This window comes from Sebastes fasciatus, chromosome 4, assembly GCF_043250625.1.
Source record: "Sebastes fasciatus isolate fSebFas1 chromosome 4, fSebFas1.pri, whole genome shotgun sequence".
NCBI lineage: Eukaryota > Metazoa > Chordata > Actinopteri > Perciformes > Sebastidae > Sebastes > Sebastes fasciatus.
In genome coordinates, this window is record NC_133798.1 from 6,262,873 (window position 1) to 6,276,235 (window position 13,363).

At 42.0% G+C, this 13,363-nt stretch overlaps 1 protein-coding gene and 1 long non-coding RNA gene across 3 annotated transcripts in view; one reads left to right on the forward strand and one right to left on the reverse strand.

The window, feature by feature from the left end:
• LOC141765594 (uncharacterized) overlaps positions 1 to 13,363 on the reverse strand; it is a 371,017-nt gene that overhangs the window by 338,047 nt on the left and 19,607 nt on the right. The gene's annotated exons all lie outside the window — the stretch shown is intronic.
• Positions 2,395 to 13,363, forward strand: part of LOC141765587 (septin-7-like) — a 60,921-nt gene continuing 49,952 nt past the window's right edge. The window contains exons 1-2 of one of the 2 annotated variants that reach the window (XM_074631668.1): positions 2,395 to 2,693; positions 10,776 to 10,872. In XM_074631668.1, coding sequence (XP_074487769.1) covers positions 2,655 to 2,693; positions 10,776 to 10,872 — 136 coding nt within the window. In that variant the 5' untranslated portion in view covers positions 2,395 to 2,654. Of the gene's footprint in view, positions 2,694 to 10,772; positions 10,873 to 13,363 lie in introns of both variants that reach the window. The other variant, XM_074631667.1, reaches the window with a different exon arrangement.

Below are 13,363 nucleotides of genomic sequence, written 5' to 3' on the forward strand. Positions count from 1 at the left end.
TTCTATAAATAGGCCTATTTGATAAGGATATATTCAAAACCATTGAGTTGTCCCCCAAAAAAGGCTTTTTGCAAAGTCAGAGTTAAGAACAAAGTGTCTTTCTTTGAGCATTTTCTGGAACACCTGATGGCAGTTTCTTTCTCTGCCACTGGAGTGCGCCAATGACCCATTTAGCATCATATCCAAGCCACTATGAAGACTTGATCACAAGTGCAATCAGATCTTTGGGATTGTTCATTTAATGGAGGACTAAACAACAAGAAACGTTGCCATCAGAAGCTTTACTGATGGGACACGTGGTGCCTTTAATGATGCTTGCAATGATGACTTGTTGATGAACTTTATCCTCTTCATTCCAGCCATCTAATCACCTGATTTACTGGATAGCAGAGCAGAAGTACTCTAAAAATGAAATAGGAACTCATCTCATGACATTCACTACCAAACCACCAGTGTTGCTTATATTCTGAATTCCTAGCAACAAATGTGGTATCCAGAAGAATTATATTATTGGACCATTATTATGTAAATATGATATGAAATGATCTGCTCAGAGCTAATGCTGGTCATAAATGCTCCCTTAATATATATTTGATAATGATAACAGAATATACGTCTCAAAGAAGGCCTACAGTTTATTTCCTATGTTGCATCACATCTGTCTCATTTAATAGGCCTACTTCATGGTTATGGACAAATGAATGTCAAGCCGCATTTACCACATTGTCGGTTGTTCGTAATTGTTTGGTGACGCTATTCACAACAGTCTTTGAAGGCAGCACATTTTTGCCTCCAGCACTTGAAGGCCTCACACACACACGGTCACATTGGTGCATCAATTTATCCTCAGACCTCAGAGCAGCCAGCTGGAGACCGGAAACAAGGCGTATGTTCCTTTCAAAATACGAGCCCGGTTCTCATTGTATGTAATGGTCTCTCTTGAGTTCCTGGAGTTCCTTGTCCACATTTGAAGCTGAACTGATATATCTATCACTGTGGAGCTGTGAGCATATCTACATTTTTGAAAACAACTATCATTGTAGCTACTATTGTACCCTGTTTTTATTGCGGCATCTTCAAGATTGAGGAGTTTTATTTGCCATTTGCACCTAATATTAAAACATAAAACACTCTCAGTATAGTCAATAAATAAACTAAACTACCCTCTGCATAGGCACGTTACTCCAAGAAATATATACTCCATAACCATATTAAAAGAATTTAACTTGTAGCTCTCATAAAAAAATAATATATATATATATATATATATATATATATAAACTGGAAAAACAAAGTTCGGAAACTTGTGTTTGGTTGATTATTTCTCTGTTGTTACAATGCTAATTGGCATTGTATTTTACATCGTTGAAAAGCCTGTTTATTTAGCTTCGCAATGATGTCCAACTTGTAAGGGTCATGCATTTGTGGGATGAGCAGCACAGCTGATTATGTGGGGAGCGCCCAAGAAAAATTTGCCAAAATGCTTTGTCAATGGTAAACAGTGTATTCTCCTGTTGGTACTGACTCTTGTTTTGAGTTGTTTGGTGGATTGGATGATTGAACTCTCTATCAATATCAAGGAACAAACAAGACATATTGGCAATTTTACACTTTATTCATTTAATACACCGTCAGGAGCCTCAGTAGCGGTGGAAGATCCATACGCAGCCACAACAGCCTGGCACCTCCTCCTCATGCTGGTCACCAACCTGGTCACACGTTGCTGTGGGATGGCGTTCCATTCCTCAACCAGGATTGGTTGCAGGTCAGCCAGCGTGGTTGTGTTGGTCACTCTAACACTTACAGCATGCCCAAGCTGATCCTACAAGTGTTGAATTGGGTTGAGGTCTGGACTCTTGGCAGGCCGTTACATTCTCTCTACTCCCACATTGTGGAGGTAGTCTGTGATAACCCTGGTTCTGTGAGTTATTGTAGCTGAACTCTTTAATTGACTTTTGGACAGGTGTGGAAGATTTTAGTGGGGCTCATTTTCAAAGGACTGTTTTAAGGACCGTTTTTTTTTTCATTATTATTATTATTATTACAGAGCTGATATCTGTTACTGAATCCTATTAATAGTTAGTTATAAAAAAGAACTTGTTGCACCTGAAAAAGTTGGTTCCTCCTCCTCATGGTTTTAACACAGTGTTCACCACTGGATTTTAAAGGACCTTTCCAAAGTTTTCTAATAAACCCCTCATTTCATTTTTAACAAACCTACATTATACTAGCTTGAAATGATTAAGCTTAACTTCGGCCCTTGAAAATAAAACAGTTACCAAAAAAAAATAGGTTTTATAGGTCTATTGTACTTTTATTTGGTCAAAATAATTGTTGCCATACATTTCGTCTTATTCTGAAATTCTCCACCGGATGTGTTGTATACCTACATTGTTAGCCTCGTGAGGAGAAACCGTCGTTGTAGCGTTTCTCTTCTCTTAGCTTCATCATCTGGTCGTAGTATCTGTCCGTCAGCGGCCATATGTAATCTAACCTCATTCATTCGTTTACAGACGTACTCTGCTGCTTCTTGTTTACACCAAACTCCGGTTTTAACGGGTGAAAGTCTCGTGTTTCATTCTCCTGGAGGTTGATCGGTGGATGTCTCGGTGACGGTCCGCTGCAGGCTGGTTGTGACAGACAGCAACACTACAATGATCGAGAGACCAGAGACTCAGGTTCCCAGCATCGCTGTAAGTCCATTTTTCTTCTATATAGACCAATGTGCAAACTCTATTGTTGTTTTCCATATGTTATATAATTAAAATCCCCATCGGGAGACCCTAGTTAACCGACCCGGGTGTTCTGGTTCGCGCTGGTACCTAGACCAGTACTGCACACCAGACTCCTTTAACAATCTGCTCGTTTTAAGCTATTTTGTACATCTACAAAGACATACCCTTAAAAGAAGCATCACTCACACCTTCTGACAAATGTATATAGCTCTACTGATAACGTCGGCATACTGTGTTTGACCAAACAGCCTCTATTTTATTAAATACCATCGTTTAAAAAAAGAAAAAAAATCAATCACGCCTCCTCCTCTGCGTGCTGCTGAAGCGAGGTTATGGGTGGAGAAACTATCACAACATCAGCGTTTTTGTTGTAATAGATCATGTGTGGTGGATACAGTATTTGCCAAATGTAGCCTACCGTTTGGACCCAGTTATCAAAGAGATATCACTATACAGTTATCTTTTTAAATGGCAGTTATTTGAACGGAGGCTGGCTGGAGGGTTTTACAGATCAGCACGTATCAGGGTACAGTACGTGGTCTGGTCTTATTACAGCTCGATGCATTTGGGGAAATAGCCTACAGTATATGGGCAACAGTGAATTGTTGTTCGGACGTGTTTTCACACCGACCTTGACACTATTACTAGTGAAAGTATGTAATAAAGTCCAGATGATGGCCCTATAGCAGCCAGCTATGGTGGTCTGATTTAATGCTTTGAGATGAGATTTGCTCATCTTTTCTCACAGTTTAGACCAGGTGAAAAGTGAAATGATCTAAGTAAAACCTTTCTGGTTGGACTGTATTGTATACATCACAATAGTTGCTGAATCACTCACTACTAAAGATATGAAACTCTGTACCCCAAATTACATGCAATCCTATGTACCTTTACCATGGATAGCAAGTCTTTGTTAAACTGTTTAATTGTTGAATGCAGTTTGGTGTGACTGTGTCCACACAACTGTGTTAAGCAAGAGGAGCCCACATCTGGTAGACCACATCTGGTTTGCTATGTTAAGGGCTTTTGTATACTGCCATTTACACGATGAGTGATTACTCATCGCACAACACACTATACTTTGTGTTTGTACTGTATCTGTTAGTGATACACTCTGAGGGGATTGGCAGTGACTTTCCTTGGCATAACACCAAGGGGGGTGAGCATGCAGGCCTACATGTGGAGACACCTAGAGAGAGACAGTGAAGGAGCAGTGGGCACAATGTGCTCAGTGCTAAAAATAAGAAATGAAAGAAATTACACAGGCACTGTCTTCAAATGATTTCTGTCTCACTGTGATGTTAAGAGATGCAATATTCATTGCGTGATTAATATTCAATATGTGATAGATGAAAGTTTCAAACAGCTGATGGAAGCAGTGAGAGGGCCTCAGCATCAGCTGCTGAATGCAGCGGGGTGAGGGCGGGAGGGGGTGGACTTGGCAATACAGATGATGTCAGTGAACCAGGCAGCTACTATCACCACTGGGTTGACTGGGGGAGGGGTTGACATGGCCTGACTAGCCTTCCTCTCTCTCATTCCTCATTACTTCCTTCTTTTAAGTCCCCTGCCTGTTTTTCTCTGTTAGTCACCTTCTTATGAAAATCAACCACAGTCATTATACATTTCGTAAGTGGCAATTGCAAATAATTGTGATACTATGATGAATACAGTTGAATGATTAAGCTGGAAATGTGATGTTGTGTGTGTTTCTTGTATACAAACCTCATTAGGCTATGTGCTGCAGACAAAAGGTCCCTGTAAATAACAGGGTTTTTCATTCATGCACACGTGAACATGCATGCTGTATGTTGATGCCATAGACTGGATATAAAGGTGGACAACACAATAGCTCCATGGATGTATAAGGAGAACTGGATACAGCGTTGGAGGCAGGCTCTCGTTCATTCCTATGAGAGTTGCTCAGTGGCGCAAGAAGCCAAAATGGCTCGACTTCCAAATGTGATAAAGTTCCCAGATCATACGGCGATCTTCCGCATCCATTGGGCTCACAGAGCTGGCGCAGTAGCGTTTCCTTTAACTCCGCCTCCCAGCCCTCGCTCCAGCTTCGGTCTGGGTCTCATTCACATGAACAGAGGAAGGAGAATAATTCTGGACTGGATTCAGTCATTAGTGTATTCTACAACTATAAGGACATAATGATTTAAATAAGGGCTATTAGAGGGTTCATACTGAGAAGTTGATTCACCTAAAAAAAAATGATCCTCTGAGGTACAGACGTCTCTTTCCCAATGTAAGTCTATGGGAAAAAGTGTTTTTGGGCCCAATGGCATCACGTGACTGACCCGGAAGTTGTAGTACCGCCGTTTGCCCAATACGAAACTTTGCATACAAGCCCAGCGCACTTCATGGTGATTTGGACAGCTCCTCAGAAGTGAAGCCAAAACATCTGGATCGCCCCCTGGTGGCTGGCTTCAGTATAGGTCATACGTCCCGCCCCCTCCATGTTATTGGATGGGACATGGACCAAACTCAAAAGTACACATCAAATACATTTTTCCCAAAGATGGTTTCTGTCATTTTAGTAGTTGTTACCACGCTGATGTTTGTCCAAGTCTTCATTTTTCTGATAAGTTTGGTTTCAATTAGTTATTTGATGCTATGAAAATGGGGTGAGAAGTTAAGTATTCGAGCAGCTGGAGGTTCGGGAATTGTACGAGAGAGGAGATGTAACTTTAACTCTCCATAACCGTCACCAGTCTGTGTAATAGAATGTGTCAGTTTGATCATAAATGTATCTATAGAGATGTTATGGTTTGTTGTTGTGTTTTTTCTAGCAAAACAGATACAGTGGTGCTAACGTAGCAGCTAGGTGGCTTACGCTAGCAAGCTGTGGTCGTTCTCGGCTTGTGATTGGCTCGAGCAGGTGTGTGGGCGGGACCTTGATACCGCGGCTCCAGTCCCCTGATCACTACAGCACAGACTCTGGCTCCAAATGAGGTCAAAATCGCAAGATGGCAGCACCCGATCTGGGATATTTGGGCTTAATTTTGTACAGTGGGAGGAAGTGGAGGCGCATCATCCATCTATATATATAAATATATATAAATATAAGCTATGATTGACGCATTCACACACTTGCACACACACACACACACACACTGTTTTGTCATATATAGTGCACCATTTGATCCACAAACTCCCATCTACAAGCACACACACTCACACGGAGGTTGAAACACTGACAGCCTGCGCTAATAATTTCTTCCCATATGGCTAAAACCCAGTGTGTTACATTACCTGTGCTATCCGCAGTGCAGCTAGGGGGAAATGGACAAACCGCTGGAGGTGGCACCTTATGTAACACATGCATAATCACACACACGAAACTTGCATGTGGGTGGATCAAACATGGAAATGGTGGAAAGTGCTTCAGGCTTGTTCAGAGTAGTTCCGCCTGGTGTCGAAGTGATTGCATCACAGAGTATTGACGAGGCAAATAGATTGTTTCCTTTTCTTTTCCCACAATCTGTGTTTATATGACATCTGTATAACATCCACACTGGTAGTGTAGGTGTGTAATCTACAGTTTTCTGGATGCCACACTCAGTGGGAAATGAGGAATATACAGTAGAATGTAGAGTTAGGCTAGTAATGGGCATTTACTAAATGTTAGTTACTGTCTTCCACGTCTGCTGTAACAGAAGTTCCTTACTGATGAGACAGTAACACAGTCCTGACATGATATTTTGTTGTCTTCCAGCACTTTTCTACAATTCTACAATTTCATTTAGCAGACACTTTTGTCCAAAGCGACGTATACTGAGAGTTCGTACAACACAAGCACGGATCTAGATAAGAGGGAACAGCGTGAGTTAAGTGCCAAAAACAGCTTCAAGTCTGATCGCCTGTCGCAGTGCACAGAGGAAATGCACAGGGTTTATAGAAGCAGATTTTTTTTTATCATCATTAACATCATCATTGTCATCATCATCATCATGAATATCCTAATCAATATCAACAACATCCTCCATATCATCATCATCAATAGCATCAATGTCACTTTTCTTTAATTGTCCAAAGGATGTGATGGTGAGGAAATTTTCCCACCGGTTAAAAAACTTGACAACACCGGTGTTCCAGATTATACCGGACATTTTATAAGAAAAGATGACGGTCAATATATGTAGAGCGCTTACTTTGATCTTTACCGTTGGATGGCTGTGTGTCTGGCCTCTCCGGTAGAGCGTTCGCTGTGGGGCCGCAGGTTTCAACCCGCCGCCGCTCCGCAGCGCACACCGGCTACTGGCTGTGACTGCTCTGTCCTCCACACGGCGATGGCCTCATTAACGTTATGGTTCCCTTTATAGCATTGGGTTTAAATCTGAAATATAGCCAAATAGGCGCTTTTGCTTTATGCTTTGCCACCAAATCCTCCGCCATCGTCTTGCCTGTCAACTCACTATCATCCCGTTTGTGTGAAATCTTACCCTGCTACTTTGAGCTGAGACTCCATACGGAGCAGACACTTTCACTTTCAGTTTGTAGCGTCCGTAGTCCAACTATTTGTTGATAACACTGCAATGATACAAGAAAATGAACTAAATGGGTTTTATTTCTGTAAAAAAAAAAACGACGGTGGGGGCGGTGGGTAAGTAATGTAACACAGTATACAGTGTAACACAGTGTAACACAGTGTAACACCGACTACCGCGGAAGCCCAGTGGTAATGTAAGGAGTCCTCCTACCACTGCACAGATGTGGTGGGTCAACCAAGCCACAGAATACTGGTAACTTTGAAAAAACATTAGCTATGGACTTGCAATAGTCCAGTGTTAAGCCCTCAAAAGCCTAAAGACCCTTTTCTTTTTGTGTTGCTAGGAAACGGCTTCCAGGCTGTTTTGTGTTTGTGATTGTGAAAGACATCGGTCAAACCCTTGTTATGACTAATGAGTCAATGCTGCTGGTACAGACTTGCAAAAGACATACAGCACCTAAACATTACAGCCCAGCCAGACGTGCCTGCTGAATATCTCACGTCTCTCACGAGAAGGTAATCACAAGAACCTGGCTGTAGCCACAAGAGCACTAGTGAGGTCCAATACTACTATTATGTATAATACTATCAGGTCATCCCAAAGGTGATGGATGGGGCTGAGGTCAGGGCTCTGTGCAGGCCAGCCAGGTTCTTCTACATCAAACTGGGAAAAGCATTTCTTAATGGACCTGGCTTTGTGCATGGGGGCATTGTTATGTTGAAACAGGAAAGGGTCTTCCCCAATCTGTTGGCACAGAGCTGGGAGAACACTATTGTCTGACATGTTATTGTATGCTGTAGCATTAATATTTACCTTAATTGGAACTGAGGGGCCGAAACCATGTAGAACAGCCCTAGGTCAAAGGCTCACAATAGAATGTAATAGAGCTGGAACGATTCACCTATCTCCAGATTCGACACTATCACGATACTTGGATGCCAATTCGATATGTATTGCGATTCGATATCGCGATTTATTGCGCTAAACACTACATAACACTAGACCATGGGGAAAAGTTGAATCATACACTTCTCAGACGTAGTCCCATGTGTCTACTTCCTCTAACTTCTCCAAGGTGGTCTCTAGCTCTCCGTTCTCTTTATACATCCATGGTCAGCTCCATCGGGGCCGTTTGAATGCATTTAACATAAATGTCAGTATATGGGTGCTCTACAGTTGTAGCGTCAGCCCATTTGACCGCAGAGATGAGAACGACGGCCGGCTCGACCGCACGCGATACGATAACGTTTCCTGTCTGTGTCAGAGTTAGCATGCAGCTTTAGCCGTGATGTCTAGCTCTGCTTTTCCTGCAATGTGTGAAACCCAAAGTGTTTCCATACTTTACTGGATGTGTAGTGTTTACCACTTTGGATTTAACATATGAGAGTACAGGTCGTATACACGCTGACCCTCTGCCGTTTTCTGGATATGTTTTGCAGAGCAAATTACGCTGATGTTTTCTTAAAGTAAGGATTTGGAGTGGAGCTGGGTCAAAGGCATGTTTTTGGTGATCAAAGTATTTATATACGAGTCTGTTGTCCCTGGGTGAGACTGGTTTCCTTAAATGGTAAATGGACTTGCATTTATAGAGAGCATTCACCCATTCACACACACATTCATACACTGATGGCAGAGGCTGCCATGCAAGGTGCCAACTTTGTCCATCAGGATCTAATCTAAATACTCATTCACACACCGATGGCTCAACCTTCAAGAGCAATTTGGGGTTAAGTATCTTGCTCAAGGACACATCGACATGTGTCACAATTAGCCTTCAGAATATAACTTCCAGTTATTTAATGACGTAACATACTTGTCCGTACAAGGCCTCAAACTGTTATCGTCAGTTTACCCCACATCTCTTAATCGGAAAATGCTCCTTTGGGAATAAGGACTAATTCAGGATATCCAAACAAAATATGCTGCATGACCCGTAACAAATATGAAATATTGTCATATTTGGAATAATAATGGAATATTAGTGTGCATGTAAATGTAGTAAATGTCTCCTTTTCTATTTCTAAACATGATGTGACAAATAGTGGCAGATGGTCAATGTAATGATTAAAGCTTCAATAGGCAGTATATTTTTGGCATCATTGTGCATAATAACCTTTCAGCATATTGTAATTCAAGTGTTCTGAGAGAAAACTAGACTTCTGCTCCTCCTCACGGCTCTGTTTTCAGGCTTTAGAAAATCTAGCCTGTGACGGGAGACTTTGACCAATCACAGGTCATTTCAGAGAGCGAGCGTTCCTATTGGCTGTGCTCCAGCTGGTGGGCGTGGCTTGGTATTTCTTCAACTGTTCTCAACGTGGCTGTCGGGTCACAAACGTTCTCATTTTACAGCTAAACAGTACACCACAAGATGTTTCTGAAAACATCTGAGGAGAGAAATAGGCATCACAGTAACAGAATATTGATTCATATTTGATCAGCGCTGCCTAGTTTGACCGTTTGATCGGAGTTCACGAGTGATTGACAGCCGGCTCACAGATGCAGATGCATCACAGACAGAGAAAAAGTAGTCCCAAGTACAGAAGCCGGGATATACGGTTGAGCGAGTATACAGTAGCACTTAACTGTAGTGGTCTGGACATGGCCTTTTAATGGCCCGTTTTATTTTGTATTAGTCAAAAGTTCAGCTACAGGTGGTTTTTATGCGCCGTCTTTCAGCCGACCTATCGGTGCAGAGCTGCTGCGGTGCAGTTTTCCATCAGCGCATGCATGACAGAGCCTGAGAGGCCGCTCACTGGCAGACTGGCCAGCAATCAATTGTGTTTGCCTCACGTAGCGTGCAGGACAGTGCACAGTGATTAGGAACTGGGGGTGATGAAGAGATACCTCGGTGGTAAAGAGAAAGAGCAGCGGGAGAGCCCGGCTTGGCTGCGATCTGGTCCGAGAGCCACTGCCTTCACCACGACCCGTCCTGCATGAGGAACAGGATGGACATGACTCAACACGTAGGGACACCGCATTTGTTTTTGTGTTGCCTCATCTTTCTCCACGTAGCTTTGAGGAACTGATTGGCCTCATTTATCGGCTTATATTACTTTTTTATTGATGGACTTTGGCAGGGTAGACTCCACTTCCTCTTTCCATCCTCCTCAGAGAAGTGTCTGTCCCCCCTCACCTCTCTTCCCCTTAAAAACAGCATTTTCCCCACTTGTGTTTATCCCAGCTGCACCTCTCTTCAAAGGAGCTCTGTTGCTGCAGGACACAGAAATACTAATTGCAGGTTCACAAAGAAAGAACATGATTTTTGTCACTTTGTGCGCACATAATGACTGTGTTGACTGTGTGCAGCTCCAAAATCTGCTGTGTATTTGTTTGCACATGTGTAAAATACCATAGTAACAGATTCGGTGTGTGTCGCATGCATGCATCTGTGAGTTGATAATCGTTTGTGCTGTTACAGGCCTATGTTCTTATGTTAAAGATACTCATTTCAAGTTTGAGAGTGTATGTGTTTTTATTATTCATTCATACTGTGTGATTCCTGCTTAAATATAAATTGTGTCTCTGTGTTTTCTTTCAGCAGCGGAACCTGGAGGGCTATGTGGGCTTCGCTAATCTTCCCAACCAGGTGTATCGGAAGTCAGTCAAAAGAGGGTTCGAGTTCACTTTAATGGTCGTAGGTAAGTTCGAAACATCAACATCTGACTCATGAGGGTGTGAATGTGAATGTGAGTGTTTGCGCGCCCAAGCCAAACCTATGTATGCACACCTGCCTATCTATCTGCGTCCGCTCGTCTCAGCGTGTTTTCATTTTTGTGTGTGAATGTGGGTCATCGGTGCAGGTTGAAAGCAGGTAAAGCATGTGTGGCATCCAGCGCACTCAGCTGCTCAGGATGACGAGTTGACAATTTAAAAGGCAGTTGTCTGCAGAACGCTGGTGTCCTGTGTGGTCTGGCTTTTAGAACATCTACGGTGTTGTTCAGTAATATACAAAATATTTCTTTTAAAAGCTGTATTCTCAGTTTCCCAGGGGAGTTGTCTCTGTAGCCCCAGGATGCACAACAACACATCTGTGTGCTCTGGATGATTTGATTTGGAACGTGAGCTGCAGGATGTTGGCTCAGGTATGAATGAACCTGGTTGAAAAAAAATGTGGCTAACAGCATCATAGAGGGAAGGAAGTGGACAGAGGAGCGGAGGAACCATGCGCTTGGCTGATTATATGGACACACACTTAGAGCTATGATCGGACCCAAAACATCAGGCCTGACCTGCATGAACCCTCATGGTGTCTGTCCAACCCGAAACACAGTCGCAGTTTCAGGCACAAGCCTGATTTTAAAAACCCAAATAATCTTTATATTTTCATTTTTTTATATAAATTATATATATATATATATATATATATATATATATACACAGTATATCTCCGCAGTGAAAATGTTGTTTTTGCTCCACGCCAACAAATATGGATTGAAGCAGAATATTTCATTAGATAAAAACATGTTTGGAAATTATTACAAATATCTTTTTTCAATAAATGTTGACTTTTTGACCCGACGAGCCGGGTTTGGGCCCAATCGGGTTCAGGCAGAGAATCCAGTCTCTAACACACACACAATAAAACACGCATAAATAGTGTTGTATAGGGAGCCAACATCACATCCGGGCCAGTCTCTGTTCCACTAGCTTCTGTAACTCAATGCAATCTCTCATTCAGCATTTATTTCATTTCATCTCATAGTTCTCCTACTCTTACTTGGTTTAACATGAAGTCGCTGCGTCTCCCGACAGAACAACTCCACGGTTGAATTTCAGCCTACATGCACGTTTCTTTCCTGCTCAACATTGTTGAATCAGACCAGCTGATGTTGGTAGCAACAAGCTAACGTGGATGCTGAGTGCCGTCTCTCTGCTCCGCGCACTCAGACTTTCCAAAGCTCAGCCTCCGTCCTCAGTGACAAACAGCGATCAGAGGAGAGAAACGAATGACAAGAAAGTAAATAACAAAACCATATTTTTGTTGATTACAGCACACTGCTAATGCACTGCAGAATGATTTATGTTTTATTTTTGTAATGATTATGTACACACAGATACTGATATTGAAAAGATGCAGTTTTTTTTATATTCTAGACTGTTGTAGGCTAATGTTTGAAACACTTTCTAAATAAAAGTTCAATTTTTAAAGGAGAATTTGTAAATGACAGTTGTCAGGGCATAAAACCAATGATCTGTTGATCTTTACGAATGAAGACTCCATAGTCTAACAATGGCATGTTTAAATCGAAAATCAAATTGAATCGTGGATTTGGAGAATCGTGACACCCCTAGATGGGATACACAGACAGGAACAGACTACCAACACGGGAGCAAAGCAATGTACTGCTGTGGACGGGGCCGGCAGCAAAACGTATTTTAGACACCTAAAAGAACGTCTCACAGTATCTTGTGGTGACCCCAATCAGTTCAGACATTAACACAAAGAGGCGTCCAACCTTTATTATTTCAGCCTGGGGTTTTGGCTTCCTGTTTAGTAAACAGCCACTGTGGAGGAGTAGCAGGAGGGACAACTAAAGACAGCAGCGTGATGACTTGGGTGAGAACCAGAGAGAGATCCACAATCAATTAGATGCTGTTCCAGGCCCTCACATATGGGCCCCTCTGTCTATCTTCCCAGCCTTCTTGGCTCCCAGCCCCACATAACCCAGCTGATCCAAATTTTACACTTAACAAATGTGAGTGAACACAGCAGACATTTAAAGACGAGGATCAGAGGGAAGTTTGTCAGCTGGGGCTTGTTTGTCCCACCACTAAATGCTTTCTGAAAGCTATGATGATGAATGAAAGCTGTGACGAAATATATTAGTCAAGGGCTATTTTTTCAATTACAGAGACGAGATCAAACTAAAACTGTGACTTAATCTCAATATAATACCATTGACAAAAAGAGTTGACTAAAGATTTTGAAAGTAAAACCATTTAACAAAAATTACTAATGAATATTTTTTTGTTGAGGAACACAGAGGAGACAAAGTTACATAGTTTTTGTCAGCTGATTCATCCATAACTTAAAACAAGTGTAAAGTGTTTGGTCAATTTGTTGATAAGTTCAGTTCAGTTCAGCTTTATTTTTCCCATTAGGTGAAATTAGGTTTGCAGCCACGATAA